Here is a 22,450-nt window from a genome sequence, read left to right on the forward strand (position 1 = left end):
ACGCCTCAACTAGATTATGAGCTTCTTACATATATTTTTGGTCTGACACATAGCAGATATCAATTAATGTTGATTATTACATCAAAATGTGAGCAGTCTATGTTTTATAAGAAGATGAGACTACCCTAAGCAATTTGAATTCACACACTTAGTGAAAATGTGGTCTTGACTTTCTCTAACATACTGACCTTAGGGGCTTTTTCAGCTTTTAGCTTACGAACCACCTCCCCTTGTGCAGCAACTTGATCATACAGAGATTTACTTTCCAGAATACTTGCTGACGAATTAGAAGAAATATTCTGTCCTATTTCAGCAGGAGGGTTTCCAGGTTTATATTCCTGGCCAGTTTTCTCCTTATATTCAGCTTTCAAAGACAAAAGCTGTTTTACAGCTGCATCTATATCTTCCTTTGGTGCTTTCTTGGCTTTTAATTCACGAACCACATCTCCTTGAACAGCCACTCTATTGTAAAGGACCAAGGAATCCTCAGATGTAGTACAATTATTATTCAGAGAAGGTGTTGGTCTTTCCTTAAAAGGAGCCGAGGTCTACCAAGAGAGAAAATCAAAAGTAAAATAATTAATTCATATTAAATGTTTTCCCACAAAATTATTTCAAACTGATTGTTTTATAATGTTTCCAATTTAAAACAAAAACTTTAAACTTCAATCCCTTAAAAAGCTTAAATGAATAATCTCATTCCTAAGTATTTATCCTAATGAAAAATGACAGGAGTAAACAAAGATAGAGGTACACTTTTACTATAGAAAGTGTGTACTATAAAGTGTACTATAGAGTGTACTATAGAGTAAAGTGTACTATATTTTACACTTTTACTTTTACTATAGTAAAAACCTGAAAATGCCCTAAATCTTTGTCATTAGGGGACTAAAGAAATTATAACATATCCATCAGGTCTGAGAATAAATCACTGCTCTACCATATACGCACTGTGCAACTCTGAGTTAGTTATTTAAGCTGTTTCCTTACTATAAAAGGGGGATAACCATATTTAACCCATCAAGTTGATGGGAAAATAAAAAGTAATCTGTGTAAAGCTGTTAGTCACAAAGGCTGAGAAAAAGTGAGTATCAATAAGCATTAGCTATCACTATTAATTTTTTAAGAGATGAAATATATCTAGATTGTTGATAAGGCAACAGCTCCATGAAATTCTGTGATATAATTGTAACTCATCATTGTGGAACAGTTTCATTTGTGTAAAATTATAAGTTTAGAGGTATATATTTGTATATAAGTAAATGCAACAAATCTAGAGCTATGTTCACTAAAATCAACCGTGAAGAGTGAATATACTACTTTTTGCATGCTTTCTGCTGCCTACACTGCATTCTTCCCTACTGAAACCTTTCTAACATTAAAACCCAGCTCACATTATACCTTCCTTACACCTTTTTCCTTTAAATGATCTGCCACTTAATTTTTCAGAATAATCTTACCCATATTCACAGAGTCTTATGTATAAATTTCAAAAATTTTCATCTCTATTCCAGAATTCTGACCTGCTCCCAGACCCAGCATTTTCAATGTCTTCAAGACATCTTTACCTAAACACCTAACAGGCATCTCAAGCTGTATCACAGTTGCATTTCACACAAGGGTTAGGCTCTCAAGTGGGCATGTCAGTAAAAAAAACCATCACTCAAAATTTCCCCCCATAATTCCTTAAATCACTCATAGTATTTTTAGTGAGGTTCTATATATACACTCATAAACTCTAATATGCATATATAAATGCATATTATACATTAAAGAAAGAATACAAATCATTAGCCACCCTATATCAAAAAAATATATTTGTTCAGCAACCTTTTTTTTTTTTGAGACAGAGTCTCGCTCTGTCGCCAGACTGGAGTCCAGCGGCGTGATCTCAGCTCACTGCAATCTCTGCCTCCTGGATTCAAGCTATTATCATGCCTCAACCTCCAGAGTAGCAGGGATTACAGGCCTGCACTACCACACCCAGCTAATGTTTGTATTTTTAGTAGAGACGGGGTTTCACCATGTTGGCCAGGATGGTCTCAATCTCCTGGCCTCGTGATCTGTCTGCCACGGCCTCCCAAAGTGCTGGGATTACAGACTTGAGCCACCGCACCGGGCCTGTTCTGCTACATTTAATTTGCAACATAAATCATCACAATCATGGTTAGTAAATAGGGGAACATATAAGTGAAACATACACACACACACACACACACAAACACTGCCTTGTATGTGATTTTTCCCAATGTATTCAAGTTTTATGTCAAATAAAGAAGCATGCAGGAACAAGCTTTTCATAATTAAAGAGAAAACTTTAGAAATACATTGACAATCTGAAGAAAAACCCAAAAACCTTTTGTATAAGTGCCTTCCTTTAATGAGGATGGTGCTTAAAAAACGTGTTTTACCGTCACATTAAGCCATCTGATGAAACAGTACATGGGGATGGAAACTTCAAAGACATATTCTCATCTGCTAAAGCTTAAAAATAAAAACAAATCCCAAAAAACTGACAAAGCAGGCAATACCCTGGATGAGAATTTAATTTTGATAGTATCAGCCTCTGTTGGAGACAAATATCCTCAAAGATCTACACATCACAGGGAAAAGCATTATTATTCTTCAGGTTTAAAGCTGCAAAGTATCTCTGACTGCAGTACTGGGTATAAGTGCCAGTCAACTGTACCTGAATTTTGAATTTCTATTCAAAAGTGTGCAGGTTTCAAAGCATGTCCACACTTTTTTTTTTTACTTTCCTCCCACCAAGAAGGGGGGTGTCTGTGCACTCTCCTGAATCTGAGCAAGCTTGTTACTGATTTGAGCAACAGAGTATAGCAGAAATGATGCTACATGAGACTTCCGAGGCTAAATCATAAAATGGAATGCTCCTTTTACCTCATCTACCGGACACTTACTTTTGGAGGCCTTAAATGACAGGTAAGAAATCTTATTACCCTGACACTGCCATGCTAGAGAGGCCACTTGCAGCTATTCCAGTCAACTATTCCACCTGAGCTCCCAGCCAACACCAGTATCAACTTGGCATCCAGGTGAGGAAACAATTTTAGAATCCAGCCCAGGCCAGGCGCGATGGCTCATGCCTGTGATCCCAGCGCTTTGGGAGGCCGAGGTCGGCGGATCACCTGAGGTCAGGAGTTCAAGACCAGCCTGGCCAACATGGTGAAATCCCATATCTACTAAAAATACAAAAAAAATTAGCTGAGCATGGTGGTGCATGCCTGTAGTCTGAGCTACTTGGGAGGCTGAGGCAGGAAAATCGCTTGAACCCGGGAGGTGGAGGTTACACTGAGCCGAGATCATACCACTGCACTTCAATCTGGGCAATAGAGTGATACTCCACCTCAAAAACAATAAAATAAAATAAAAACAGAATACAGCCCAGTTGAGTCTTTGATGACTGCTACCCAGCCACCATCTGACTGAAACCGTATGATATACACAGGTTTTCGTGGTTTGCCTCAACTCTGTTTTTCTTGATAAATCAGCTGTTATTTTTAGTATGCGATTTTGCAGAACATGAAGTTTTTCAAGAACACATATTAATTTATAGCATAATATCAGTTATCTTTCTAGGATATGTAAAAAATGAGAGGCACAGGTGGGAACTGGGACCAATGAGGGAAGGGCAACCAAATTTCCTATCTCATGCTTACTCCATGAGTTATTCAATAATACATAGCAGCAATTTTCAAGGTGTGGTTCACAGATCCTAAGGGGTATATAAAACCCTTTTAAAGGTGATCTGCAAGGTCACAGCTATTTTCACTATATTAAGATATATTTTGTCTTTTTCGCTCTCATTTTCTTATGACTGTTCATGCAGGTTTTTAGAAGCTTTTTGTTGTTATCTTTACCTTAGAAGGTTTAAGTCAGATATTAAAGAGATCTGCAAAAATTTAAAGCCATACCACTCAAACTAAAAGTTTTATTTTGGAAAATTTTTTTTAATAAAAACTTTTTTTATGTTAACATGTAACTGGATTTATTATTTTTACATGAATTAAATCCTTTTAAAACTTCTCAATTTTTAGTATGATAAATACTGATAAATATAACCCACATAAACAAATAATTTTTAAGAATATAAGGGAGTCTGGCCAGGCACGGTGACTCATGCCTGTAATTCCAGCACTCTGGGAGGCCAAGGTGGGCAGATCATCTGAGGTCAGGCAGTTTGAGACCAGCCAGGCCAACAGGGCAAAACCCTGTCTCTACTAAAAATACAAAAATTAGCCAGGCGTCATGGTGCACACTTGTAATCCCAGCTGCTCAGGAGGCTGAGGCATGAGAATTGCTTGAATCTGGGAGGCGGAGGTTGCAGTGAGCCCAGATCGCACCACAGCACTCCAGCCTTGGGCAACAGAGCGAGATTTTAAAATCTTATATGAAAGGATAACAACAAAATGCAAAGAGCAGATTTAATTGTCTACTTCAGTCTCCACAGTAAGAAAGATAATCATTTGTAAAGAAATATATTCTAAACTCTGGTATAGAAAGACCATTTATTTTTATAGACATATCTGTAAAAGTCATTACCTACCTCATTTTTTGTGGCTTCTACTTTAGTCTTTTCCTTTGACCCTGATGTTGGCATTTCCTTTGTGTGTCCATCAGGAATGTATATCAAAATGCATGGGGCTTCTTTGCAACTATATGGGCTAAAAAGAAAATAAAGGGACAAAATAGTTCATATGAACAAAATTATGTGAACAGCAATAAACACTGAATTCCTAGATAAATTCAATGGCACTAAGTTAATGCTTTTCTTTCTTTTTTGAGACAGTCTCACTCTGTTGCCCAGGCTGGAGGGTGGTGATGTGATCTAAGCTCATTGCAACTTCCACCTCCTGCGTTCAAGTGATTTTCCTGTCTCAGCCTCCAAGTAGCTGGGATTACAGGCACACGCTACTACACTAATTTTTGTATTTTTAGTAGAGACGGGGTTTCACCACGTTGGTCAGCCCGGTCTTGAACTCCTAACCTCAAGTGATCCGGCCACCTCAGCCTCCCAAAGTGCTGGGATAACAGGTGTGAGCCACAGAGCCTGTCCAGTTAATGCTTTTTGAAGTATAAAATAGTCCATTCTCTTATTTAAATCAGAAGCTCTTCAGAGAAGTTCTACAAACAACAAATGCAAAAACAAAAATTGACAGTCCTGGCCGGGTGCGGTGGCTCACCCCTGTGAGCCAATCCTGGCACTTTGAGAGGTCCAGGCAGGTGGCCTGCCTGAGCTTAGGAATTTGAGACCAGCCTGGGCAACACAGTGAAATCCCATCTCTACTAAAATACAAAAAATTAGCCAGGCGGGCGCCTGTAGTCCCAGCTACTCGGGAGACTGAGGCAGGAGAATCACCTGAACCCAGGAGGCAGAAGCTGCAGTGAGCCAAGATCATGCCACTGCACTCTGGCCTGAGTGACAGAGCGAGATTCTGTCTCCAAAGAAAAACAAAACAAAACTGGTCGGCCGAGGTGGCTCATGCCTGTAATCCCAGCACTTTGGGAAGCTGAGGCAGGTGGATTACCTGAGGTCAGGAGTTCGAGACTAGCCTGGCCAACATGGTGAAACCCTGTCTCTACTAAAAAAAAATACAAAAAGATTAGCTGGGCATGGTGGCGGGCGCCTGTAATCCCAGCTACTTGGGAGGTTGGGGCAGGAGAATCACTTGAACCCAGGAGGTGGAGACTGCAATGAGCTGAGGCTGCACCATTGCACCCCAGCCTGGGCAACAAGAGCGAAACTCTGCCTCAATGTAAAAAAAAAAAGAAAAAAGAAATTGACAGTCCTTATTATAAACTTCCAATCTATGAACTTCTATCCATATGAACAAACTAAGCCCAGGGCAAAATTACATCTGCTATGCCTGCCACTAGAAAGGGCGTTAGTGAATGTTGTTGATACTCTTGACTTCAAGAAAATTTGTCTACATACCACACCTAATCTGCTTATAAGCAGAAACATTTCTGCAAAATGTTTATTTATTTTAAAATATTTAAGGGTGGGTATGGTGGCTCACATCTGTAAACCCAGCACTTTGGGAGGCCAAGGCAGATGGATCTCTTCAGCCGAGGAGTTCAAGACTAGCCTGGGAAACATGGTGAAACCCTGCCTCTACAAAAAATACACAAATTAGATGGGTGTGGTGGTACATGCCTGTAGCCCCAGCTACTCAGGAGAGACTGAGGTGGGAGGATCACCTGAGCCTGGGGACGTCACGCCGCTGCACTCAAGTCTGGGTGAGAGTGAGACCCTATCTCTTAAAAAAATAATAATAATTTATAAGAATTTCTCAATTCCAAAGGATAATCAGCAAAATTCTATTGCCACTTTTTGGCAATTATGAATAATGCAGCTGTAAACATTCACATACACATTTCTGTGTGAATGTGTTCTTTTCCTTTGGCAAATACGCAGGAATGGAATTGATGGGTCAAATGGTAACTCCGTGTTTAATTTTTGAAGGAATCATCCAACTGTTTTCCAAAGTAGCTGAACCATTCTACAACCCTACCAGAAATACATATGGGCTCCAATTTCTCCACATTTCTAATCCTTGTTATTGTCTTTTTTTATTTCAGCCATCCTAGTGGTATGCAATGATATTTCATTATTATTTTGATCTGAATTTCCCTAACAACTAATGATGCTGAGCATCTTTTCATGTGCTTACATTTGTACATCTGCTTGGAAAAATGTCTATTTAAATCCATTGTTAATTGGGTTCTCTTCTAGATACAAGTCCTTTTACACACATATGTGCAAATATTTTCTCCCATTCTGTGACCTGTGTTTTCACTTTCTTTGAAACACAAAATATGTTAATCTTGACATAGTCCAATTTATTTTTTTTCTTTGGTTGCTTGTGATTTAGGTGTTATATCCAAAACAGCATTGCCGAGGTTACAAAGAGTTACATTCATGTTTTCTTCTAAGAGTTTTATAGTTTTAGCTCTTACATTTAGGTGTTTGATAAATGTTGAATTAAATTTTGTATATGATACAAACAGCACCCAACTTCACTCTTTCGTGTGTAGCTGTTCAGTTCTTCGTGTGTAGCTGTTCAGTTTTCAACTATTTGTTGAGAAGTTCAAAAACTTTCTAAGAATAAAATGAGAATCTACTCTGTTATTTTAGTTGGTGGTACCACCACCACTACGAAATACTTAAGGAGGGCTTAGTAACTATCAGGCACTGTGCTACACTGTATGCATGCATGAGCTTATTTGACTAAAGGAAATGTTATATTAAAATGAATAAGGTTACTCATATGATGAAAAAGCCACAAGGCCATTCCAGGAAAAGGCATCAAGTGCTTTAGAAAGGTCCCAGGCAATTTGGTACATATGTTAAACAGAAGGGATCAGGGAGAGAAAACTCCAACAGGTATGGCTCAAGAGACGCCATAACATGAAAAATCTTGCATGTCAAACTAAAAAGTTTAGCTTTTACCCTGAAACTAACAATATTTTTGTTTGTTTGCTTTGAGAGAGTCTTGCTCTGTCACCAAGGCTGGAGTGTGGTGGTGCAATTATAGTTCACTGTAACCTTGAACTCGTGGGCTCAAGCAATCCTCCTGCCTCACCCGCTTGAGCAGTGAGGATTAGAGGTGTGTTTACCACTATGCCTGGTTAATTCTTTATTTATAATTTTTTGTAGAGACGGGGTCTCACTATGTTACCCTTGAACTCCTGGCCTCAAGTAATCCTCTTGCCTCAGTCTTGCAAAGTGCTGGGATTATAGGCATAAGTCATAGTGCCTGGTCAACTAATAGAGATTTCTTAACAGTAGAGGAATGTGATAAAACTGTTACTCTTAAATTTTCAGACTGGTGGGCATGTGAAAACTGAATAGGAAAATAGGAAAAGGATGAAATTGGAGGCAAGAAGATACTTGAGAGCCTATTTTGGCAATCAAGGAAGCAATGCTCTAGCCTGAAATAAGGCAGAGCAGTGGATCCACAGAGATGGACTAGATGGGCAACACAAACAACAGAGTTTGTTGACTGAAAAAAGGGATGAAGGAGAAGAATAAATCAGAGATGACACCTAGATCCTGGAATTTTGAACACGTTGAGTTTGAAATGCTTGAAAGAATCTATTCAGAGATATCTAAAAGGCAGTTAGATTCACAAGACTAAATCTCAGAAGAGGCATTTTGACTACACAGTTACAGAGATACCGCTTAGAAAAACAGCAGAGACAAATAGAAAAGAAATAAGGGGACAAAAATTTACAAAGTTCTCCTTCTAATAATCCTATTATTTCATGGTTAAAAAAATACAAATATTGGTTATTTTTTTCCCTCTAAATGTACCGTTTGTACCATTTATCTAGTGAAAATACACTACAAAGAAAAAGATAATGGTAATAATTTTCACCCAAAGATAGGTAATATACAGTACTGAAATTTTGTTCTTTATACTTGGGCTGCAAGAAAGTTAATTACAAGTTGGTTTAGTTTCAGAAATGAATAATTTATCAATGTTCAATGCACGTGTTGTTTCAAAGATCCCTTGTTAAAATAAATTACTTAAGGCCAGGCGCAGTGGCTCACGCCTGCAATCCCAGCACTTTGGGAGGCTGAGACGGACAGATCACGAGGTCAGGAGATGAAGACCATCCTGGTTAACACAGTGAAACCCCGTCTCTACTAAAAATACAAAAAAATGAGCTGGTTGTGGTGGCGGATGTTTGTAGTCCTAGCTACTCAGGAGGCTGAGGCAGGAGAATGGCGTGAACCCGGGAGGCGGAGCTTGCAGTGAGCTGAGATTGTGCCACTGCACTCCAGCCTAGGTGACAGAGCGAGACTCCGTCTCAAAAAATAAATAAATACATTACTTTAAGTCTAAAATGTTAAATATAAAACAAAGAAAACTGAGAAAGAGACTGAGAAATAAAACTGTCAGGTACGTTATTTTAGTGAAAGTTCAATTTCTAAAATATCACTCACTATAATAACTTTAAGCATTTTCATTTAGATGTTCAGTTACATTTACTTACCTAACAGGTTCATAAGGTTGATCACATATGAAGAAACCTCTTCTCTGGAGTTGTATAATATCTCCTTTTTTCAAATCCTTCAGGCAGGGATCCCCTAGCATTAGTTCTTCATGCTGTAAAGATCATATAAAACCAAAGTACGCTTTCTCAAAATCAGAGTAGTAAAACAACTCTAAAATGCAAGCAGTTTCCACTAACTAAAATATTCCCATTTTAAACAGATATGTTAAGAAGCTTACTACTTGAGCACACACAATGAAATGGTGAAGTGTTAAAATAAATGACAATTCAATTTATCACATTTTTAAAAGTTAACCTTCATAAACTGGCCTCAAGAAACATTTTAAATAACTTGACTGGCATTACTGAAGAAATAATTTTCCTGCTATAAATATGAAATATGATGCAAGGAGCACATAACAGACTTAGCTGAAAGGCATGCTGGTGTAGCGCTTAAATACAAGGGTCAGATTTGAATCCCAACTCTACTATTCACTGTTTGTCCTCAGGTAAGTTACTTAACCTCACTGTGCTTCAGTTTCTATCATCTATAAAATGGAAACATTACTTACATCTTTTTTTATTTTTTTTTTTTTGGTAGAGCCTGTTGCCCAGGCTGGTCTTGAACTCCTGAGCTCAAGCAATCCACCCACCTTGGCCTCCCAAAGTGCTAGGATTATAGGCATGAGCCGCCATGCTCAATTTACATCTTTTGATTTAAATAAAATTCTACACATCTTATCCATTTTATCTGAGGATCCGAAATATATAAAATTTAATTCTAAAGAAAAATTTAAAAGATGAAATATGGTTTCTTTGGAAGGTTACCTTACTGTTCTTGTTGACATACTGCTTAAAGTCCTCATCTTTTCCTAGCACTGGCTTTGTGATCAAGTGCTCATAAGTGACACAGATTGCTGGAACAGGAGGAGCATGTGTAGTTTCTGCAAGCCAAGTGATCTTAGTGGTTTTCTTGTAGTCCTTGTTTTCCAAATTCAGCTTTGCATCAAGAGATATGATTTTTCCATCTGTATTTCTAGATAAAAGATTAAAAGTATTCAAAGAAATATTAACCACAGCTGCCATAAATTCACTATTTTATTCTATAATTATTTTATATTATTATAAAATAGTTTGTTTTATTTTGTAATAAATGGATAAGAAATTTTCTTTGGAAAAATTCCAAATTAAACATTTATTTGAGCTTCTAATATGCCAGACATATACTGGTTAATAGATAAATACAACATAATCACTGCCATTGAGATACTAATAATCAACTAGAGAACAGATTCACATATAATTGATGAGGAACATGTAAATATTTATTAACTTAAAGTCACCTGCATTAAGCATTATAAAATCTGAATTACTATGTTTAAAAACATCTGGCAGTTACTTGCAATCATATGTAATAACAACGCAATTAAGATTTCCGAGTTTGCATAAATCAATCTTCAGCATACTATGTTTCATTTACAGAATCTGAAGATCAAATTCGTAAGATCAAATAAGTGTAGCACACTATAGTAACTAGAAAGTCAAGTTCATTATTAACCAATTTTAAAGTAAATTTTAGTATAAAGATTATCTTATACATATAAATTCTGTCTAAAAGATCCCCATATCAGGCAACTGTATAGAGTCCCTTTTTATCATGTAATTTCTCATTAAAGCATTACAACTATTTTTTATATCCAGATGTAGTAATTTTCATCACCACAAATAAAAGACATCTTGATAGCCTGTTAATAAACTGAAGCATATATGGAAAAAAACTTAATTTGTGTCCAGAATTTGCAGTAGCTACGTCTGGCAGATTTACTAGTCAGTAACATGTATAGGTCTGAATTTGATAATGTTTAATAAGTAAATACAAATAAAATGCTTTTCTCCCATGTTTATTTGAAAACAAACAAGAAGTTCTTACTTGTGTATTTTTGTAATGTTGAGGTTGCCCCAATTTATAAATGTAACCATCTCACCCTCTGAAAAAGTCTCTGCATCAGCACCTTCAACAAAAACTTTGGGACTATACCACACAGGCTTCAAGCCAACCTCAGGATTCTGATTGACAAAGAAAAGCAGAGTGTCTGTTGAAACAACAACTTATTGAACCCGGTATGCAAATGTATAAATTCATTCTATTTTTTAACCACACAAAAGTCTTCTGTGTTACTAAACTGTTAGCAGTTCATTGCTGTATTAGGAAGAAAATGCTTTACTCTTTCTCCATCTATGTATTTTAACATAAACATATTCCCAATTCTGTTCTTACCATTTAAACAATACATACTCGGACTCAGTAGAAATTAACAGTTTGAATTCCAGCTCTGTGACATCAGATCAGCAACCTGACCACTAATATTAATGAAATTAGATGAGGTAGCCTGCCCCTAAGATTACTTCCAGCCTAAAAGAATCATTCACTGATTTCATAGCTAAGACAGTATAATTTATCACTTAGTATCTCTTCAACTAGAATCTGCTTCCTATCCTTAGAATCTCACTGCTTCGCCAGGTGCGGTGGTTCACACCTGTAATCCCAGCACTTTGGGAGGACGAGGTGGGCAGAGCACGAGGTCAGGAGATTGAGACCATCCTGCCTAACATGGTGAAAACCCGTCTCTACCAAAAATACAAAAAGTTAACAGGGCATGGTGGCTCATGCCTGTAGTCCCAGCTACTTGGGAGGGCTGAGGCAGGAAAATCACTTGAACCTGGGAGGCAGAGGCTGCAGTGAGCCAAGATTGCACCACGGCACTGCAGCCTGGGTGACAGAGCGAGACTCCGTCCCCAAAAAATAAATAAATAAAAGATTCTCACTGCTTCTGCAGCAAAAGAGAAAATAAGTCATTCCTGACCAGTGGCTATGGGACATTATAGGACAACAGATGCCACCTGGAGGAAATTATGGACCTTTCAGATTTTAGAAGACAAACTTTAAAGAAAGTATTATCTATATAGATATAGATAAGTAAATTTTCTGCCTTTCCAGTGTGTATGATATGGAAAGAAGAAGAGATGAGGAGAATAAAAAGTGCCATAATTTCAGTTTTTACTTGGCAGAATTTTTTTTTAAAAAGTGCAAGAAGGCCTTTTGAAATAAACATTAACCAGCATGTGTTTAACAACTGTTCAATGAATTCACCAATGCATTTGAGAAAAATCAGTATGTTTTAACAACCAATAACATATTAAGCTTAGAATAGAATACTAACAGGCTAAATATAAAACACTTTGCGAGGGAAATGTCATATGAAAATTCCACAGAGCAAACTGAGCAATCCAGTCACAATTTAAGAGTGTGCTTCCTTAACAATTAGTTCTTATTTTTAGCAATGAGCAGTACTTAGTAATTTAATTTTTTAAATTTTATTTGAGGTAGAGTCTTGCTCAGTCACCCAGGCTGGAATGCAGTGGTATAGTTATAGCTTACCGCAGCCTTGAACTCCTGAGCTCAAGTGATCCACCTACCTCTGAGATTACAGGCAGGAACCATAATGCCTGGCTAATTTTTTAATTTTTCGTAGAGACAGAGTCTTGCTACGTTGACCAAGCTGGTCTCGAACTCCTGGCCTCAAATGATCTTCCCACCTCCACCTCTCAAAGTGCTAGGATTACAGGCATGAGCCCCCAGCCTAGTAATTTAATCTAACCTATCTGACTACAACTGTCATTTTAAAAAATAAGCACTCTTCAAAACTTTTATTCTCATGATTCAAATTTTAAAATATTCAGTATGCTTCAGATTTATGCTAACTGTACAGTAGGTGATATGGCAGATCAGATACTACTACTTACCTGGTCAAAACAATCAGATGTAAAGAAAGGCAAACCCAAATCAATCAAGTAAACGCACACCCCAAATCTTACTAGGATTCAAATCTTTCAAATTAAAAAGTAGCTAATGACATACATGGGGAGATAATCAATCATATAAGGCTACAATTTAGAACATGTGTAGCTCTTTGCAATGCATATCATCTTATATGTAGGTTAGTTTACCAACATAGTTACAAGCTTGGTTACTAGTATATGAGTTAGTCTGTGAACGTAATTTTCAGTATATAATAAAGTTTTTTATAGACAATTTGTAAAAGCTGAAATAAAAGAACTCTTTCACCAGCCTACACAACATGGTGAAACGCTGTCTCTACAAACACCAGCCTGGGCAACATGGTGTAACCCTGTCTCTACAAAAAAGTACAAAAATGAGCCAGGTGTGGTGGCATGAACCTGTAGTCCCAGATATTCAGGATGCTGAGGTGGAAGGATCACTTGAGCCCAAGACAGAGGATGCAGTGAGCTGAGATCATGCACCAGAGCAAGGATCATCTCAAAATTAAAAAAAAAAACAAAAAAAAAACTTGTTTTACTTCAACATTGTCAATTAAGCAGTCATAAGAATTTGGGATGACCATGGCTTAACAAAGAAGTACTCTATGGTACTTGTATTTAAGATTTCTATACAGGGCGGGTGTCAAATCCCAATAAACAATGTTGAATAGAAAATCATCTCGGCCGGGCACAGTGGCTCACGCCTGTAATTCCAGCACTTTGGGAGGCTGACGCAGGTGGATCATGATGTCAGGAGATTGAGATCAACCTGGCCAACATGGTGAAACCGCGTCTCTACTAAAAATGCAAAAATTAGCTAGGCGTGGTGGCGGGTACCTGTAATCCCAGCTATTCAGGAGGCTGAGGCAGGAGAATCGCTTGAACTCGGGAGGCGGAGGTTACAGTGAGCCAAGATCGCCCCACTGCACTCCAGCCTGGAGACACAGCGAGATTCCGTCTCAAAAAAAAATAAAGAAAAAGAAAATCATCTCAAAATCATGCCATTGCCATGAAAGCACATTTTCCTTTTTATTTCCTGCTCCTTCTTTTAACAGAGAAAAACATGGGTGAAACTGTAAGAGTGACCTTTGGGTGTTTGGCTACTTCTTTCATCTCCTCCTGAGCTTCAGGTACATTCACTGGGATCACTTCTTTCTTCAGTAATGCAACATACCGTGGAGCCACTGGGTCAATAACCTGCAACAAATACATCCTCATGTTAAAACACTGAGATATCTTATAGAGCACCACAAATAAAATAAATAATAGCACAGGAATACTAACTGGTATTTTTGTTACTGCATTTACTAATTTTTTTTCATCTGTTAACTCTTTTCTGATATTTACCATCAAGCAGAAAAAAGAGAAACAACTGTAAACCAAGACTACACGAAGGATTTAGAATTCTTTCACAAGAATAGCTACTGGCAGGTGAAAAGAAACCAATTAAAGCATAATATTAGAGTTATTTTGAAAATAATTTTAAGATCTGATATTAGAAGGTAAGGAAAAGTTATCCAGTGGGGTTGTATCTTAATCCTAAAGGTAAATGTGACATTCAATTTTATAGTTTGGAGAAGTCCATTTTAAGAGAATACAGATATTTTTGTTTCAGTATTGTTTTATTTAATCAGGGTTAGGGTAACACATCACCGTCAAAAGCAGAATAGCATTCCGTCACTATAATAAGGCAATTCTATAGATTAAAAGTATAAATGGTATTTCTACTATATGCTATATATAGAGGCCACTATATATAGACCAATATATTCTCAGTATATTCCCAGTACCTAGCTAGGGCCTGTCTCATATAGGTTATCAATAAATATTTGCAGATTGACTGAATAAATGGTCATACACATTATGCTCCAACCTATTCTACTTCCAAATCACTAGTAGCATCCCCTTCTGGAGCTGATGTATTTTTCTCACTTCACAGTTCAGTGTAAAATTAGTCATGATGACCAATCACAAGAGCAATGTTTAGACACTATATATAAAGCACATGTGAGAAAAATGTATATGAAAGCAAACAAAGAGCTAAGTAATACAAGTTATTTTTTCTCATTAGAAGAATGCAGAAAATGGTGGTATAATTAAATCTGTTTTTATTTTTCCATTGTTACCATTATTGGGTTGGTTTTTTGTCAGTGTCGAAGGTAGTTTTCAGCTTCTGAAAAGAATATCGTGGAAATTCTGAATGAACTCAGAGAGGAAGCCATCGTCAGAGAAGTCATTCATGCAAAGTTTGAAAAGCTATTGAACTTCTCCTCATCTGCTAATCCTCATCTGCTTATATTTCATGCTAATACTAAATCAGTACCAGCCTTTCTCAAGTTTACTGTTTCACTCCTTCCTCGAGGCTTAAAGGTCATTCTTACCAGTTAAGGATTTCCCCTTTCAGCTTCTACTGGGCTGGAATAATCAAAGATTTAATTCGTGACTGGCTACTCAGCTCAGTATTTAAGTCAGTAAGATACAATTTCTTTAAAAAAGCTGAAACTAGACAACCCTGCCCGAGAAACTTAGTTCATTGCAGCTGCTTCCTCAGCTGATAAAAGGAACAGAAGAATGTTTCCTATACTTGACTAATTTTAATCATCACTTGGGGCAGTTGTCAGCACAGATTCTGAGACAACTTACCCCCGAAAAATTTGTAATTTTAATGGTCTGAAGTAAATTTCAGAAATCTAATTTTTAACAAGCATTCCATAGGATGGTTAGGATCAGGCATATTTGGAAAACTTGGATTAAAAGACTTAAAAGGTATTTTTAGCTCTAAAAATATGCAATTCTAAAAATCTCTGGATCAGTGGTTTTCAAATTACGCCAGAGTCCTAAAGATTTCAAAGAGGTGCCCTGGTAGCACTAAGTGGAGGTGGAAGGACCAGAGGGCCTCCAGATTCCCTTCACATACTTCAACCAGAACAGCTATGTTTTTGTTTTATTTATTGGGGTTTAATTTTCAAGAAAACTTTCACTGGAAGGAAGTCTCCTTATTTGCAGAGTAGGGAGAGAAGTCTCCACATACTTTATTAGCTGGGAACAGATGCAAGGGGGTTGAGATGCGAGTTGGGAAAAACTATATTATACTACTGAAATACACACATTTTAAAACTAAAGCAGTCAATGAGGGTTCATAGAGATTGATAATAGCTCTAAAGTGAACATCTTAAACCTGTGACTCTTCTGCCTTGACTGAAAAGTTAAAATCTTAACACTTAAGTAAAAGCAAGAAGAAAATTAGTGAGGCTAATGCAAAGTAAGCTCTTGAAATGTCTCCTACCTCTATCAAGGAAAAAACTATTTATAGATATATTCTATTTAACTGTGATACAGAAAAATAAAGTACTAAATTCCTATCAAGATGAAAACTCAGGCTAAGAAAAAAAGGATCACGGTATTGTCAAAGGGATACTGTGATAACTAATCACACGTCTCCTTTCCCGTCATCCATTTCTCCCTTTTCTTTACCCTGTACAGTTCACTCCTAAAATAAGGCTCTTTCTCCAAAGAATCATGCAAACAAATCTAGCTAATTTTTTTTAAACAGAAGCTGCTTTAAAAAAAAAAAAAAGCTGCCGGGCGCGGTGGCTCAAGCCTGTAATCCCAGCACTTTGGGAGGCCGAGACGGGCGGATCACAAGGTCAGGAGATCGAGACCATCCTGGATAACATGGTGAAACCCCGTCTCTACTAAAAATACAAAAAAACTAGCCGGGCGAGGTGGCGGGCGCCTGTAGTCCCAGCTACTCGGGAGGCTGAGGCAGGAGAATGGCGTAAACCCGGGAGGCGGAGCTTGCAGTGAGCTGAGATCCGGCCACTGCACTCCAGCCTGGGTGACAGAGCGAGACTCCGTCTCAAAAAAAAAAAAAAAAAAGCTAAGTTAGTTAAGAGTAGGAGAATGTCCAAAGAATGATGATTTAGCTCTGCCAGTAACATTTAACTTCACAACTCCATGGTGCTAAATTTTGTTAACCGATGCTTCACTTAAATCTTACCTGCAGAGCTTGAGAAGAAAGACAGAGCAAGCTAGAAAACAACAAAGCAGTAATTAGAGGTTGAGAGTGCCATGAACTCTAAATAAGAGGGATATGTACCTTAAGAGTTGAAGGGAATGGGTTTCAGTGCATGAAGACATCATAAAGGTCAGCAATAGAAACAAAAAGTAATGATCAGAATGATTTCCTTTTCACTACCAGTTGTCTAAAAACAATACTATGTTTTAAAGACAGTGTTTAATGATTAAAGATCTCGCAGGATTTAAGAGAAAAAGCAGACTGAAAATACTCATCAACTTTCACCCTTTCCCAACTGCCCACTTAAAAGAAATAAAAGGTTTTGTTTTGTTTAAAGGCACAAATCCAGAAGGATTAATAAAATAAAAGAAGAGAAGGCTGGGCACGATGGCTCACGCCTGTAATCCCAGCACTTTGGGAGGCCGAAGTGGGCGGATCACCTGAGGTCAGGAGTTCGAGACCAGCCTGACCAACATGGTGAAACCCTGTCTCTACTAAAAATACAAAATTAGCCAGGCATGGTGGTGGGAACATGTAATCCCAGCTACTTGGGAGGCTGAGGCAGGAGAATTGCCTGAACCCAGGAGGCGGAGGTTGAAGTGAGCTGAGATTGCACCACTGCACTCTAGCCTGGGCGACAAAGCGAGACTCCATCTCAAAAAAAAAAAAAAGAAAAAAAGAAAAAAGAAGAGATAACAGCAACAAAATTCTGGACGCTGAAAACACAGAAGCATCCCCTCTCCACTTCATATAACCAGGCAACAGCCTCTCCCCTCCTCGACAAAAGAATGGAAGTTTACTCTGTGAATAAGAGGGTATCTAGATCCTGGCAGATACCAGAAAGAGCCAAAGGAAAGGGTACTGCACGAGAGACAAGAGGAATAAGTGAATGTATGATAGTAGATGTATAAAACCCTCAGCAGTCTTCCCCCATTTGACTCCAAAACCTGGCAGCCAGGTCTTCACACTTCAGGAAGGCGATTCAATGAAGCCCCTCTGGGAAAACTGCCTAATCCTTGAGAAAAGATATAAAATTACTGACATGGAATTTCTCCAACAAACTAGCCCAGCCAGATCATTGTACAGCGAAGCTCAGTTGAAAGCCCAACTCTCATTCTTCAGGCTTCCAATCACTCTTTATTTCCCCACATTAAACATAAGCAGATAACCAAGGCTCTAACCAGACATCTGAGAAATGCCTTTAATGTGAAAGAAACCAAAATAAACAAACTGGGGAGAAGAGACACTACTCTGCAAAAAACCCTACTAGTAATACCATGAAATAAGAATAGAAAGTTATTTTGAAAATTCAGAGAACAAGAGAAACACTGGAACTATAATAGCATAAATAAAATTCAACAGAAAGATGAGAAGATAAAAATTAAGTAGATCTGTGATAAACCAAAAGACAAGAAGGAAAATAAGACAGAAAACAATACGAGGGTACCAGTCCAGGAGGCCCAGCATCTTCCCAAGAAGAGTTCCAGAGAGAAGAAATACATAATAGAGAAGAAAGAAAAAGAATTTAAAGCCAGGCACAGTGGCACACACCTGTAATCCCAGCACTTTGGGAGGCCGAGGCGGGTGGATCACGAGCTCAGGAGTTCAAGACCAGCTTGGCCAAGATGGTGAAACCCTGTCTCTACTAAAGCTACAAAACTTATCCAGGTGTGGTGGCAGGCACCTGTAATCTCAGCTACTCAGGAGGCTGAGGTAGTAGAATCACTTGAACCCGGGCAGCAGAGGTTGCAGTGAGCCAAGATCATGCCACTGCACTCTAGCCTGGGTGACAGAATGAGACTCCATCTCAGAAAAAAATAAAACAAAAGAGAAAAGACAAGACACGAGAAAGAAAATAAATGACGGAAAGGGAGAGGGAAAGGGAGAGAATTCAAGAAAATTTCCCAGAACTGAAGGAATGAGTTTCCAGACTGGAAGCCATATGTTCTTCCAATGGATGTGGATGAAAACAGACCCTCACCATGGCCTATCATCATGAAATTTCAGACAAAAAACACAGGTCAGATACAAGGTTTCAAAAATTTTCTTCATCCCATGCTCCCCTTGTCAGGGAGCTACCACAGGTATACAGTAGGACTGAGTGTCCAAAGAATGATGTATTACCTTCAGGAAAGCAAGAAGGTAATATAAAAAAAAGAAGATCCAAGAACAGGGCAATGTTCTGTAATGTCCATTATAGAACAAAAGCAAAGGGAATCCCTAGGAAGATGAAGAGACCTAGGAAGACAGCTGTGCCTCAGAAGCCAATGGGCCATGAATCCAAATCAGGTTACAGAGCAGCACAGAAGCCTCTGGCAGAGATGTCTCCAAAATGAAACTCAAAGTACACCTAAGGCATCTGAGTATCTTGGTGGGAAATTTCCACATCTTGTGGAGACAGATTTAGAAAACTACGCAGGGGTGCTGGGCGTGGTGGCTCATGCCTGTAATCCCAGAACTTTGGGAGGCTGAGGTGGGCGGATCACGAGGTCAGGAGTTCCAGACCAGCCTGGCTAACATGGCGAAATCCCATCTCTACTAAAAATACAAAAATTAGCTGGGCGTGGTGGTGGACGCCTGTAATTCCAGCTACTCGGGAGGCTGAGGCAGGAGAATCGTTTGAACCCGGGAGGTAGAGGTTGCAGTGAGCCCAAATCATGCCATTGCACTCCAGCCTGAGGCAAAAAAAATTTTTTTTTTTTTCTTTTGAGACAGGGTCTCACTCTGACACCCAGGCTGGATTGCAGTGGTGTGATCAGGGCTCACTACGGCCTTGATCTCCTGGGTTCAAGTGATCCTCCCACCTCAGCCTCCCGAGTAGCTGGAACTACAGGCATGCACCACACCAGGCCCAGCTAATTTTTTTTTTTTTTTTTTTCCGGAGAGATGGGGTCTCACTATGTTGTCTAGACTGGTCTCAAAATCCCAGGCTCCGGCGATCCTCCTGCCTTGACCTTCCGAACTCCTGGGATTAGAGGCATGAGAATCTGGCTTTTTTTTTTTTTAACAGAAAAACAAAAACAAAAAAAGAAAAATAAGCAAATGAGAGGGAGAGACAAAGCAAGACAATCAACTATAAGCAAACCAAAAAGTTAGGAGAAAAAGGCCAAATTATTTATCTTCCATCATGGGAAGTCAACTAATATGTCTAAACATAACTGAAAAAGTAGTGACATATATTTCATTCAGCAATATAAGCAATAGGCTGGGCACAGTGGCTCACGCCTGTAATCCCAGCACTTTGGGAGGCAGAGGCGGATGGATCACAAGGTCAGGGGTTTGAGACCAGCCTGGTCAACATGGTAAAACCCCATCTCTACTAAAAATACAAAATTTAGCCAGGCATGGTGGCACATGCCTGTAGTCCCAGCTACTTGAGAGACTGAGGCAGGAGAATCGCTTGAAACCGGGAGGCAGAGGTTGCAGTGAGCCTAGACTGCGCCATTGCACTGCAGCATGGGCGACAGAGCAAGACTCTGTCTCAAAAAAAAAAAAAAAAAAAGAGAGAGAGAAAGAAATGTAAGTAATAAATACCAAAAGAACTATCTAGAAGAAATGAAAGTGTTTTCTCCAGGGAAACTATGAAAGAAGATGGAGGAATGTGTTATTCATCTTAACAGACCCTATAGAACTATTTGACTACAGTAAAATATATTTCAGATATCTGAAGTGTCCATGCTTAACTTTATTAAAACTTGAAATCATTAAAAATTGTATTGTTAATGAAAAGTACACCAACGTTAACTTTGCCAGCAAATTCTACTCATATTTATTATTAGTAACTGCAGCAACAGAAAGAACCAATTAACAATTCCTTTATGTATCAAAAACTAAACACGAAAGACCAAAATAAAACAAATTCAAGACACATGCGAAACAAGCAACTATTTCTTGAGGCAAGACATCAGCACCATCAAGCAGCAATCCCAAATAAGAATTTACAGAACACAATCACAGAAACCATAATTTAAAACATGGCATTTGAATGATTTGCCTTATTATAGTGTCCAAGCATCTGCTTTCCAATTAGTAATTAACAATGTCAATAGGCAGTGTTCCTCATTTGACTTTAAGAAACAGTTAAAAAAAAAAAAAAAAAAGCTGGATTCAGTAGGACAAAGGAACTGTAATTAATGAAACTTCAATACAACTCAATGAAATATATACTTTTAAAATTCTATGTCCTCTCAGCACACAAGGGAATGGGGTAGAATGGGGTTATCCCAACATTCCCTTTGGTACTAAGAAAACCAGAGGACATGGTTTTTAACACCAAGTCTTTTATATACATGTGATTGTGCTTCAAAGCCATATAACATCTCAGGTTTTAACATGTAATATGCTAAAAGCTATGTTTAAGGCAAATAAAAGCATTAAGTAATACCTTCTTACAGAGAGCTCGCAGCTTGAAAGCAGAAAAATGAAATGCAGAGTGTTCATAAAAAATTTAAGGAAAAAACTATTACTGTTCCCCATAATTCCAAGTTTGTTTGTTTCAATCACTGTTACTTATTTGGAATAGTTAATAGGCTTAATTAATGCTCTTCATGTATTTAAAAAAGGAAAACATTCCATTTTCCTGAAAGTCTGCAAAATGTTAATATTCTTCACAAACTTTTCTCTACCATGAGCACAGTAATGACTTCTACTTGTACATTATTTGGGACTTAGGCATGAAAAAAGAAGACAGAGAGTTAAAATATATACCTTTTTGTTAAACGCCCAGATTTTGTCCCACTCCATGTTCACAACTGAACGTGAGGAGCCCTAAAAAACAGTAACATGATTTTAAGGGCAAGAAGTATTAATTAGAACTTTACCTTTATTTCATGCTAAGCATGTTTAGAAAAAAAAAAAAAAAAAAAAACCTCGATAAATACTTACAAGTTTACTTCTAGTGAAATGTAAAACTCAGTGTATACAAACTAATTTGGTTACCCTTAACAGTTCACTGCAAAGGTTCAGTCTACAGACTGGTCACAGTCAAGTCATATAATTCACTGCTAAAAATACTTCAGCTGCCTTAGTCCAAACCTAGCGTAGGAGTTTAGGACATTTTCAATTTTTCACTATTATAAGCAGTGATAAACTTTTTTTTTTTTTTTAAAGTTTGTTAGAAAAAAAAAAATCTGCCCTTGGCTCGTAAGGCACAAACAAGGAATAGAAAGAACAATAGAGATAATAAAGACCAAAGGGACAGTAATAGAAGTACCTGAAATTTCAAACAGAGAAGCTGGAAAAGAAACTATAACGCACCTGAGCAGCAATAAACTGTTTCAGTCCTTCAACTGTCATCCCTCTTCTCAGTACACCACGAACCGTAGGAAATCTTGGGTCATCCCTGGAAATATGTACATTTTAAGTACCAGGGAAATGTTGTAATGTGTAGATGTGGAGAGTAGAAGATACTTAATGAATAATAAATTATATTGAGCTTGTTAAACATTTGGCTAAGAGCTGGTTATACGAATTAGGTAAATTGCAATACTAGTAAGCCCAAGTTCAAGGAACAGGATAACTGCTGACTTGTCAAATACTGCAGTAAAATAAATGCACTACTGGAAACAGTAG

General features: G+C 38.0%; 1 protein-coding gene across 2 annotated transcripts in view; it reads right to left on the reverse strand.

The window, feature by feature from the left end:
- EPRS1 (glutamyl-prolyl-tRNA synthetase 1) overlaps positions 1–22,450 on the reverse strand; it is an 83,753-nt gene that overhangs the window by 30,076 nt on the left and 31,227 nt on the right. For both annotated transcript variants that reach the window (XM_077937689.1, XM_015116038.3), the window contains 8 exons: positions 22,136–22,220; positions 21,587–21,646; positions 13,948–14,058; positions 10,952–11,088; positions 9,850–10,057; positions 9,022–9,134; positions 4,565–4,682; positions 189–548 (listed from right to left, as the gene is read on the reverse strand). In XM_077937689.1, the coding sequence (XP_077793815.1) occupies positions 189–548; positions 4,565–4,682; positions 9,022–9,134; positions 9,850–10,057; positions 10,952–11,088; positions 13,948–14,058; positions 21,587–21,646; positions 22,136–22,220 (1,192 nt within the window). The remainder of the gene's footprint in view (positions 1–188; positions 549–4,564; positions 4,683–9,021; positions 9,135–9,849; positions 10,058–10,951; positions 11,089–13,947; positions 14,059–21,586; positions 21,647–22,135; positions 22,221–22,450) is intronic.

Source organism: Macaca mulatta, chromosome 1 (genome assembly GCF_049350105.2).
Source record: "Macaca mulatta isolate MMU2019108-1 chromosome 1, T2T-MMU8v2.0, whole genome shotgun sequence".
Classification (NCBI taxonomy): Eukaryota; Metazoa; Chordata; class Mammalia; order Primates; family Cercopithecidae; genus Macaca; species Macaca mulatta.